The sequence below is a fragment of the Pleurodeles waltl genome, chromosome 4_2 (assembly GCF_031143425.1).
Source record: "Pleurodeles waltl isolate 20211129_DDA chromosome 4_2, aPleWal1.hap1.20221129, whole genome shotgun sequence".
NCBI lineage: Eukaryota > Metazoa > Chordata > Amphibia > Caudata > Salamandridae > Pleurodeles > Pleurodeles waltl.
Window position 1 is genome coordinate 929,259,967 of NC_090443.1, and position 12,419 is coordinate 929,272,385.

The 12,419-nt window shown below is 44.6% G+C and overlaps 1 protein-coding gene across 1 annotated transcript in view; it reads right to left on the reverse strand.

The window, feature by feature from the left end:
- The window catches only part of LOC138293482 (cytochrome P450 4B1-like), a 407,245-nt gene that overhangs the window by 25,721 nt on the left and 369,105 nt on the right, over positions 1-12,419 (reverse strand). The window contains exon 11 of the mRNA XM_069232721.1: positions 10,503-10,585. Coding sequence (XP_069088822.1) covers positions 10,503-10,585 — 83 coding nt within the window. The remainder of the gene's footprint in view (positions 1-10,502; positions 10,586-12,419) is intronic.

The window sequence follows — 12,419 nt, forward strand, 5'->3', positions numbered from 1 at the left end:
GCTGTGTGGAGGACGCGACAGGGCGCCCCTTCCGTGTCCACGAATGGGACGAAAAGCGGACTGTGGAGGGCGAGAGGCCGAGGAAAGACCGAGGGACTGAGCCGTAGCCCGGGAATCCTTGAATCTCTCCAAGACCGAGTCCTCTTTGTCTCCGAAGAGACGGGTGCCATCAAAGGGCATATCCATGAGTGACTGTTGGACATCTCCAGAGAAACCAGAAGTGCGTAACCAGGCGTGGTGCCGTAAGGCCACTGTCGTTGCAGTCGATCTGCCCAGAGAGTTGGTCGTATCCATCCCACAACGGATATTGAACTTCGCCGCATCTCTCCCATCGTTCACTGCTTGGGAGACAATAGCACGGGCCTCCTCTGGTATCTGCAGCAGGACTTGCGCAACCGTATCCCACAGGGAGTGGGTATAATGGCCCAAAAGGCATGCGGTGTTCACAGACCGCAGCGCTAGACTGGAGGGAGAAAACAACTTCTTGCCAAACTGTTCCAGCCTTTTGGATTCCCTATCCGGGGGTGCGAAAGGGAACACGCCTGAAGAAGAGGAAGCCTGGATAACAAGACTCTCAGGCGTGGGGTGTTGGGACAGGAATTTTGGGTTGTTCGGTGCGGGCCGATGCCGGCGTGCGATAGTTCTGTTCACGGGAGCCCCTGTGTTGGGTTTGGACCATGTACCCAAAAGGACATCGGTGAGGGCCTCATTAAATGGTAAAAGGGGTTCTGAAGTAGAAGCCCCAGGATGAAGCACCTCCGTCAGGAGATTAGACCTGGCCTCTACAGTAGGTAGCGCAAGGCCGAGGACATATTTGTGTCCATAGAAAAAAGGGTCTGAATCCGACCTGGGGCGCATAGGCCCCACCGAAGCCAAAGGCGGCATCGGCTGATGCCGCTCCGACTCCAAGTCATCGGGAATAAGAATTGGGTCGACGTTGATAATGGGCATCACCGACGTCGGGAGCGTCGACAATCGACCCGGCGCCGGGGAAGGTCTCCACGGATCCAGAGATGACCTTGGTATCCAGGGCCGGAGCCGCCGGTGCGGAACCGGAAGGCCCCTCAGCCGAACCCCTTGGGCCTGAAGGCGCCGTATCGGGGTCGGCCCGACCAAATATGAGGCGCATGGCCACGTAAAACTGTTTCAGTTGGGGGTCGCTCCGGCTCCGGGAAACTCGGCGAAGCGCAGAGTCGACCCAGACGCAGGTTCCGAGGATGGAGACCTAGTGCGTGGATGCTCGTCCCGTGACACAGCGGCCGAGCGACGGGGCGAAGCCAGAGAGTAATGGGACTTCTTCAACTTCTTTTTCTTCTTACCTTGACCCGAGGATTTAGAAGAAGACGAGTGGTGATGACTCCGCGACCGATCTCGAGACCTTCCTCTCCAGCGAGACCGGGACCTACGCGGAGTCGAGTGCCAGGCCGCCATTAGCTTTAGGGACCGCTCCCTCAAAGCCTTCGGGTGCATGGCCCGACACTCGGAGCACAACTTAGGGTCATGGTCGCGCTCAAGGCACCAAAGACAAAAACGATGAGGATACGTCACCGGCATTGTCCGATGGCAGTCCTCACAAGGCTTGAACCCGGTCTTCGGGGACATCTCGACGCACCAAAGTCACACACAAAAAACTTCCACAAAACGGTCGAATTTGGCCAAAAAATAGCCTAGGGTAGCTCTTCTCTGGATCAGTGCGTGGTGCGGAAAGAAAAGAACTGATGTCACTGCATGAGGGCGGCGTCTATGTTCTACTCCTGACGTCATCACAGTGACCACGATGCCTATGACACCTGCGAAGTCGACCGACGCCACCTACCGATGCGAAAGGGTATTGCTCGAAGAAAAATCTCCAGATCCAGTCTGACGCCTGGGGGAAAATTCGAAGGTAAGGAATCTGCAACTAGATGTCTCTATTAGATTGTAGGTTACATGTTTACTGCCCACACCCATATCACGGCGAGGAGCCTCTTACAGCAGGATTTATGAGTTTGAAGTTACTACTAGTAACTTTGAACACGTAGGTAGAGATCACCGCCAATGTGGCGGAGAGCTCCTGTGGGAAAGTATGTGGAAAATGATTAAATGTTATTCTTTTAAAGATATATAAATATTTTCATATGTCATCAATCAATCAATGAGTATTTGTAGAGCGCAGCTACTCACCCGTGAGGGTCTCAAGGCATGGGGGGGAGTGGAGGGGCCTCATACGAAGAGCCACATCTTGAGGTTCTTCCTGAAGATGGTGAGCAAAGGTATATGTCTGAGGTACAGGGGGAGATTGTTCCAGCTCTTCACTGTAGTGTAGGTAAAAGACAGTGGTTTTGCAGATGCGAGGGATGGTGGCCAGGGCCATCTGGGCGGAGCGGAGGGATCTGGTGGGGGTGTGGAAGGAGACGCGGTGGTTCAGGTAGGCTTGTCCTGCTTTGTGTATGGCTTTGTACATGTGGGTGAGAAGCTTGAAGGTGATTCTCTTCTTGACCGGTAGCCAGTGAAGGGTCCCCAGGTGTTGGGAGACGTGTTCCCGGCAAGAGAGGTCCAGAATAAGTCTGGCAGTGGCGTGGTGGATGAGTTGACTTTTTTGATGTTCCTAGTTGAGGTGTCAGCGTAGAGGGTGTTGCCGTAGTCGAGCTTACTTGTGACTAAGGTGTGGGTGACTGTCCTACGACAATCTCCTGGGATCCATCTGAAGACCTTCCGGAGTTTGCGGAGTGTGTGCCAGCAGGAGGAGGCAACAGAGTTTACCTGGTGAGTCATGGATAGGGAGGAGTTGAGGATGATTCCTAAGTTGAGGGCATGCTTGGTCGGTGCAGGGGGGTGCTGAGGGATGTGGGCCACCAGGAGTTGTCCCAAGCTGAGGTGGAGTTTCCGAAGATGATGAGCTCCGTCTTGTCGGAGTTGAGCTTGAGGCAGCTTTCTCTCATCCAGGTGGTGGCAGCTTCCATTCCTGTGTGAAATTTCCCTTTGGCCGTATCTGGTTCTTTGGTGAGGGAAATGATGAGTTGTGTGTCATTGGCATATGACACAATGTTCATACCGTGCCTTCTGATGATGGCAGCAAGAGGGGCCATGTATACATTTAACAGTGTGGGACTCAGTGAGGATCCTGTGGGTCTGAAGGTGTAGGGCAGGTGTCTGACCCTCTGCATCCTCCCTGCGTCCAGGGTTCTTCCGCGGATTCCTATGTCGTGGAGTCTGTTGCGCAGAGTGCTGTAGGAGACCATGTCGAAAGCTGCTCAGAGGTCGAGGGGTATGAGTGCTGTGGTGTGGCCACAGTCTAGGAGTAATTGGATGTTGTCAGTGGCTGCCAGGAGTGCTGTCTCTGTGCTGTTATTGTGGTGGAAGCCGGACTGGGAGCTGTCCAGGAAGTTGTTGGACTTGATGAAATTCCGTAGTTGTACATTGATTGCTTTCTCTAGTACTTTGGTGGGTAGGGTAGCAGTGAAATGGGCAGGAAATTTCAGGAGAGGGCGTATTTCGGAGTGTTTTCAGTCCTCAGGGAATCTGCCTGTGTTGATGGAGCAGTTGATTGTGTTATGGAGCTCGGGTGATGGATGTGCAGGCTCTGTTGTATATGTGGGGCGCGAAGCCATCCGAGGGGGCTCCACAGTGGCTGCTGTCCATGATGTTGACTGTTTCCTCTATGGTGAGCATAGACCAGTCTTGGATGGTCTAGGCTGGTTCTAAGGAGGTGGGTCAGTTACAGGTTCCAGTGCCAGGTGACAGGAAGCTGTCATAGATGTCCTGGATCGTGAGGTGGAAAAAGGAGGAAAGTTTGTGGCAGAGGTCATAATTGTCGCAGAGGTTATAATTGTTTTAACATATCTATTAGCCTCTAATTAACAAAAAAAAAGAAAGCATCACTTTAACTCATCAAATTAAATGGATATTAAATAACTTATGTAACCATAAAAATTTAATTTATAATTTGTAAACAATGATTTAAAAATCCCATTCTCAATAACATTTTTATTTGTATTTACTACGTAGTAAATAGTGCCAATTAATTTTGTTATTTTATTTTTATGAAAGTTTAAAAGAGATTTTATATGAAGATTATTAAATTTTAAAATAATGAATAATGTACAATGTAATAACAGTATAAAATAGACATAAATATATATATATTATTTACATGTCAAAGTAGTTTATTTTGAATATCACCAGTTTTTTTTTATGGAATGTTATTTTATTTCATTATCTCCTTTGTTTTCTATTGGAGTGTTTTGTAGTACCTGTAAGGGGCCATGTGTGACCTTGAAATACATCAAGGCTGGTATGAAGTACATTTGAGCCTTTATTACATCTTTAAAGCTCTCCCTCCCTAAACCCCTTATTAAATTTTCCTAACCACCTTGCCTATTTTCCAGCAACTCCCCTCCGTCTTTTCTACATTTACTACAAAAAGATGGAGACAGAGGTCTCCATACACATGTTTGTGAATTCCATTTGTAGTGTGGAGTAGTACTACCCTGGTAATATTTTACATACTACCAGTGCATAATTTGTGCTTGTTGTTTCCGGTGCTGAGCACCGGCACTTATTTTTGTGGGCCGGGGCTTATTCTTCTGCCTCAAGCATTTGCTGCGAGCAAAAGACACATATGGGAAAGACTGAGGAAGGAAAAAATGAAAAAGCGTCACAAAGGGAGAAAGTAGAAAGCTGCTAGAGTGAGCTGAAGGGGCAGGGAGTGGCCTTAAATGGATTGAAGAGGCCTGCGATGGCTTCAGGATTACGCCGCCTCAGTATTCCCTGCTCTCACATTTAATTGCAGCAGGCACGTGTTTAAGAGAAGGGCTTTGGGCACCAGCACGTCTTTATTTGCAAATTAAGCACTGCATACTACAAAATACAGTTTGTGATTCAGACCGGATGTTTTAAAGGCTGGAGATGACAATTTGAAGATGCGGAGTAAATTTGTTAAAACGGTTATGCATTGAGGCATAATGATTCTGTGGAAGATTAGAACGTAGTGAAGCCAGGGGCGTGGGTGGGGTCTTTCCTTAAGCATTTGGCGTTTAATAATTTTAGTTATTTGATTCAAAGTTAGGGGATTAGGTTGACAGTAAGTTAATCAAATAGTGGACATTTCCAAAGCAGATAATAATATTGGCTTTCGCACTGTGTTTCTGTGACGTTCATTGCAGAGGTGTCTGTGTAAGTTTTCTTATCTGTTGACTTAAAGATAAAAAGTATGGATTGTGATGAAACGTTAAGGGAGCTCATTAATTGTTCACTGAGTTCCAATTGTGGATTGTTTAGGACTGCAAGGACACATCCTGTTTGACTGTGTCTGGGTTGCTTCATAACGGAGCAATTTAATGACCCTTTATCACGGATGTGGTGCTGTGATAAAAATACTGTTTGTGCTATAGTGACAGATATAACTGTATATTTACTGTTTGAGTTTAAATGATATGCAGCTGCGAATGCTGTGTGGAAGTGTTTGTGCTTGTGTGTGGGTGGGTGGGTGGAATCAGTGAAGAGATAGGCTTTTCTTTGGAGACTTTGGCAGAAGATGGTAGAGAGCTGGCCTTTATTAGCTTTGGTAAGGGCGCTGTTGTTCTTATAAATACCTGAATTAACAGACATTGGCAAGTCTATCAAATGGAAGCTTCAACGAATACCACCAACATTAATACCTTTTGATATTTAATTGGCTGTGACTTCCTCCAAAGTGTCATGAGTCTCTCCGGCAAAGCTCTGCATCACAGGCCGCTAATCTTCCTTCACAATTCACCCTTATGTTTTCTTCTGGCGTGAAATTTAAAGTGAGCGTTGCCTTTCCAGAGATGTTTGAAGATGCCTATGAAGTCTTTACACTCAACGTTTTCTTAAACTGGGTTAGGTTTCCAGTGCTCACAACCCTAGGAAGGTTATTTAATGCCTACAAATAGTATCTCACTGTATTTTGGGGGAATCATTTACAAACACCATCTGTGGAACCCATGAAGGCTTTGTTAAGATTCCTACATACGTTTTCATTGACTGTGGGAACAGCAACAAACAGAAAACGCACAATGTATTCTGCAACACAAAGGATGTTCTTTACATTCTCTATTAAGTGCCGCTCTCACAACTCCACATGACCACCTCAATTAGCAGTTCCTTTTAAGAGAAGACCAAGGTTTTTAGGCTCTGAAAGTTTGACTTCCGTAGACGCACCTCACAATTTGTGGGAGACTTCTTTCCCTATCCTAAGACCAGGCTCCTTCTGAGGCTGTTTGTACTTTCTGACCTCACATTGCATGGGGTACTATTGTACCCTAACTCGTTCTAGCATGCACTCAGCCTTCACACACTCATTCACACGCTTAACTATTCATCCTATGCACTACCAGTCAACATTCAAACATAGGGGATGGATCGTGGAGACCATGGTACTTTCAGAAAGACCTTTTTAATTCACCCATCAACCTAGGATTTTGGGTACGTTACAGTCAGATGTTTAGAAAAAATGGTGTATGATTAACAAAATATGTACTGCACGTCTGGGGTACACATTAAATAAATGTCACCCCTTGGAAGTCAATATTGCCCTCAACTTCAGTTTGTGCTATGCCTCATGGCCATTCAGGATAAATGCTGTCACATGTATTTTGAACATTCTTCATTTATTCAATTTTTTTTTTAAACACAGTTATAATTTAATGAAAGTTTCTTATCTTTCAATCAACTGCTGGTTATTGTCTTAGTATTACATTTGACAAATTTTAAACATAAGGGGCCTGATTACAAGTTTGGTGGATGTTTTTTGCCCATCCTCCGAATTTCCGAAAGAAAGGTTGCTGCCATGGTGGCTACCACCCTGCCAGACCCATTACGAGTTTCACGCTAGGTTGGTGGGTTGAAACCTGAGCTTCTGCCCACCAGCCTAGCGGGAAACACCCTACAGCATTGTCTCCGGCTCGTAATCGAGCCGGCAGCAATGCTATAGGATGCAGGGTGCACCAGCACCCTCTCAATGTTCACTGTCTGCAAAGCAAAGCAGACAGTGAACATTGTGAGGGTGCAAAGCAGACAGTGAACATTGTGAGGGTGCTGGACCGGGGGCCCCCTGCACCTGTTCTCCACCAGTCTTTTCATGGCGACTGCCGTGGTCATAATGCGGCGCCACTGCGAGTCTGGCAAGAGACTGCCAGACTCATAATGACAACCAAGGTGTCTCAGTGATTCCATTTCTAAAGTTAATCTTGTTTTTTTCATTACTGCTAAGAGAGTAATCAGCTAATACTATGTTACAAATTTCAAGTGTTCTAAAACCGCAGGATTTACTGAGGGCGTTTATACTGATGGCCACACTACTACAGTCACTGAAGTCGGGTAACACTGGAAAGCTTCACTCTTTTTTGTGAAGGTGGGTGAAGTTTTCGGATTTGAACTGAAGCAAAGTTTAGCTTCTCTTACAGGGATTTCTTCCATAAAAATGTCCCATAAGCAAAAAGTAAAATGTTGTAATGCGGTTAATTGATTCTATATATTCCCTGCTACTATTTAGGGCTTCCTGTAACTCTGAACAAATGGCTGGGTCTAATCTGAAGTGACATGGCGGGCAAGAAAATGATGGACTAAGACGTGGCCCCAAGTAATTAAGAGCAGCTGAGATTAATTCAAGCATCCCACCCATCACTTTCTATGGTCTGGCTTGACAGCACAGCTGAGGCCGGACAATTATGTGAGAACAAGCATAGGCAATGGCAATATATCAGGCTTTAAAGGAATGTTGTATGCTAATGTGAAGCATTACTAATAGCATAGGAATGGATATGTATTTGTGTGGAAGCAAAGAACTGTAGAATAATATTGGTGTAGTTTATCAGGTCCGGGTGCAGTTGCACAGTCAAGTCAGAACTAAGCATCCATACAGATAATGATTGCCCTCCTCGCATCTGTGCTGCTACTAGACAAAAAGACCATCATTTATCTAGTTATCTAGTACAGTTTATTAGCCGTGCCCATAAGAAGTTACAAATCATGGTGGTGAGTTCCCACAACCAGTGATTTGGGATCTCATACAGAAAGTTTTGGAGAAATGGGGTGCCCCTGAAAGTTAAATTTCAGGCAGCTGGATAAATATACAAAATAATCACAACTGCGTGGAGTGCAAGGCACTTTTTTGAGGAAGCACACCACTTCGACCCAATCAAAAGCCGTATCCTTTACTCACAACCTGTGGGCAGAGCCAAGGCCGAGTGCAGCATCTGCAAGATTTTCAAGATCTACAAGGTTTTTTTAATTTCATGAAGTTAGTAAATTTCTAAAAACTTAAGTGAAGTTCAGGCAAAATAAAGGATCAAGCTTTATGAAGATGTCCTCCTTTCCATAACTAGCCCACACCATTTAAGGCCTTGCTCCCTGAAGATACTCAGGTTCCTCTTCTGAAAACTCAGTTTTTTAATAGGGGTACATGTTTGCCAAGATATGGTCTTGGCATACATGTATCCGTATTAAAAAATTGAGTTTCCAGTAACTGGGCATTTACATTTCTTGGGATATCAATGTGGCATGCAGCCTTAATCTCTCACTCCTAATTACTAAGGAGAAATGGGACTTCTATAGATGAGAGCAGCTCCCACTTCATTTACTTTGGATGATGAGTCTACTCTATTTTCTATACATCCTCCAAAACTCTATATGAAATCCCAAATCACTGGTTCCGGAAACTAGCCACCATGTTTTGTAAATTCTTATGGGCAGGTCGTCCACCCCAAATAGCTCCGGACAAGTATCAGCAGTCGCTATATGATGGAGGGACAGGGATGACCGATATCGAGTTGTACTATTGGGCGTCCCAACTACTGGTACGTATTGAGTGGCTGACAGGAGCCTGGGATGACTTGGCATATTATATAGAACTCACTGAAGTAGACCTCAACAACATATCGGAGCTTATTTATGGCAATTACTTCACACACCACCTCCCAGGTGTGACATGTAGTAATGACGGTAATTATAACAATATCTTCTTATTTGCTATACAATGATTCTGGAACACACTGTGCTGTTTGTCTTTATGAGAAAATAGTAAAGTTGGTTTATAAAAAAATAAATAAAGGGAAGTTACAGTGGCTGCAACTTGGCAGTTTTGCACATTCCCACTTAAAAGTTAAGGGAATTAGAGTGCCATGGGCCACCACACAATATTTTATTTGTGGGTAGGTCTAGAAGTGTCTTCCTATTCTCAGCAGGGCAGTGAATGAAGGGGTGCATTGATGCTGCTATTATTATTGTATTGGTCTTTGATATAAGAATAGCTGGACTTACCTTCCAAAAATAATACTACCGGAAAATGTATGCAGCATTACTGGTAAAATTCAGATGGAGACAACCGCAGACCTGATAACTTCACCAAAAACCTCACAGTGTGAGGAGGGGGCGGGACTGTGGAGGGGGTGTAGCCTTGTGCCAAGAAGCACCTAGGAGGCACTTTTCCCCCCCACACTCCGGCCTTGAAAAAAAAAAAAAGCTTGCTGAGGCTGCTGATGATGTTCTGGGGTGTTTTCACACCCATTAATGGACACTGGAAGTTAAAAGCCTCCGAACACTAGCTGTAAACTGTTTATAGTGGTTCCAGCTCATTTTCTCTGTCACCATATGACACTGGCTCCTCACCAGGAGATCGTGCGAGGAGAGCCAATATTGTGTGTCACACTGTGGCACCATGTGAGGTGGCAGGGCTGCAAATGTCATAAAGTAATGTATTCTTCCTCGATTAGGCAGATGGTAAATTCAGCTGTCTGGATTGTGACTTCACCCAACAGTGTCTTTACTGCCCAACATCCAACTGGAGTAATGGGCACAAATGGAATTGACCAGTGGTAGCAGACAGGTGGCCTTCATCATCTGCCAAAGGACTGGAGACTTCAATTACATTTACCTCAGATTAGATGCAGTGCCGCCTTCGCCCCGTATATGGCTAGTCTCATAAGGACCCACTGGTGACCCCTTGGACAGTTTTCACATACAAGGACCAGCAAAATGCAAGTCTAATTTTAGGAGCATTTTGCAAGTCCACTACTAACACTGTAGTCATGGCATGGATCACATTGTGGATGTGGGAAGAGACAGGAGTAATTTGCACGTGGGTAATCCTTGTGCAAATGAGCTCAGTAGTGGTGGGGACAAACTGAAGAGGATTTTCCCCACCCTCTCCACATAACCACACATAAAATGCATGTCACCACCTTCAATGTGTAAAAGGCAAATTACAGTTAGGCAGAAATCTCGATTCTACTAAGATGTACTTTACTTTCATTTACCCAATATGGCCTCTTCAGTCACCAGAATATTAATTTGGCTACTTAAAAAAATTATGAAACACATAGTAATAAATTCTTAAATAATTGTATGCAAGTCTGTCCCCCAATATGTGAATGAAAAATCATCACAGATATATTCTTTATGTAACTTCCCTCTACAAAACACACATAATCATTCCATTCACCTAATCTAGATGTAAGAATGACAGCACACTATACATGTATACTGAAAGCTGTGCATAGTACCTTGAACCAGCAGCGAAAGGCAAATATGCATGAGAGTGTCTGTGGGATGAATTCTCTGGCAGGAACCTCAAGGGGTCAAACACCTACAACAAAACAAATGAATTGTTATTACAGATATTACACATTCACTGGGTAAGCAGGGAGCATCACATGAACATATACATCACATAGGTAGCAACTGAAATGCTACTTTAAGTTCAAATGGTTATTTCTCACAAAAGTGCTAATTCAGTTGGTGAGGGTCCTGTATGATGGAACCAAGCAAATCTTATAAGCGACGTACATATTTATGCAAGACTGGTCTTCTGAAAGATTGTGCAGATTTGTCAGAAAAGAAGTGTTTTAATCAGGTTCCTATGTTGCATTTTCTTTCTTCTATTTTTATAATCAATTTTATCGATTTCTCTTCAGACATTGTCAAATATTTGTAGGAGGAAGTAACTAGACACCTGCTGGAATCTAATCTAATGAAGCGCAGGACATTAGGTCATGGCTGGGGTCGGTCTGGTTGAAAGATGGTACAGATTGATGAGAACGTAATGAAAGGTCACATTCAAACACTTGCTAAGATGTTAAGGAATTCCTACCAAACCTGCACGTGATTGGGCAAGAGTGTGGTTCGGACACCCAGGTTTTAGTTAATTTTACAGCCTGCACCTTTAAACACACACATATATTATATTCATTGACATTTATTTAGCAGAGCCTGTTATAGTGCATTGTTTCAAATTTGTAATCAGCTTCCTCCTTTTAGGAAGACAGAGTATGTACTGCACATTTTTATCAGCCTTTTAACACAACACGCCTTCTGTACCTTCTCCAAGGGTGTTGCTTGTCCCCTTAGGAGACAGTTCCTATCCTCTAGACGTATCATGACATCAGGCCTACTTCCATGAACTGTGTAGGGTTTATTATATGAACAACACACAGGCCTAAGAAGGACAGAGGGCATTTCAGCAATAACCGTCCTGGGACATACATCATACTGCAACCAACTTTGCTGATCCTGACGCTGACCTTTCAGCTCCCCAAGAGGATTGCCATCCAGGCAACAGGCAGACCCCTGCTATCAAATTCAGGTATGGGGTTCCTCCCTTTGATCGGGACCGGCAGATGGGTTACTACCACTATAATCTCATACAAAGGGGTTAGGCAGGAACCACTAGACTTTCTAGAACCATACAAAACTGGCAGGGTTGTTTATCTTTTTCACGCTTATTGTAATGATGATCACTGTATTATGTTTCATCTGCCTTATCGCAGCCCATGCTTTTTATACTAGGATGCAATTCCTTCAATAAAAATATTGAAATTCAGTTTGCATCTCTCGTTTGGCCTGGCATGTGTGAATCACTGAGTAACTGAGCAAAAGTGGTATAATCTGTTTCCATGACTTCCCTGAGGAGTCAGAGTGTCAGATTTAGTTTGCCACAAATCACTACTACCCGGATCGGGATGGGTACGATACTGCTAGCTAGTCAGGCCAACAGCATCCTGATGCTGTGGGGATGAGTCAATCTCCCACACTCGGTGGTGCTGCCACCCTAAACATGCAGTCTTATTACCATAATAAGTGCCACAAGATACTCCTTAGCAGCATATCCTGAAGCTAAGGGGAGAGGTTGATGTCTTCATGTAAGCTGCAACTGAACTCCCGCACTGCCTAACAGTTCAATCCACTGGGGTGAACAGGTTTCCCCACATACAAACTAGCTCACCTTTGGCAGGTGGTCCTGAGCCAACAAGCAGGCCTTAACACCAATACTTGAGACCTTTTCTGAACTAGCACAAGCAGGCAGTAAAGAACTGTTAACAAAATTAGAATATATAAAATATGAAGGGAAACATATAGGAAAAATAACCAGCTCAAAAGTGTTGAGGTATAATAAAAAACATTACCCATATTAATATACAATA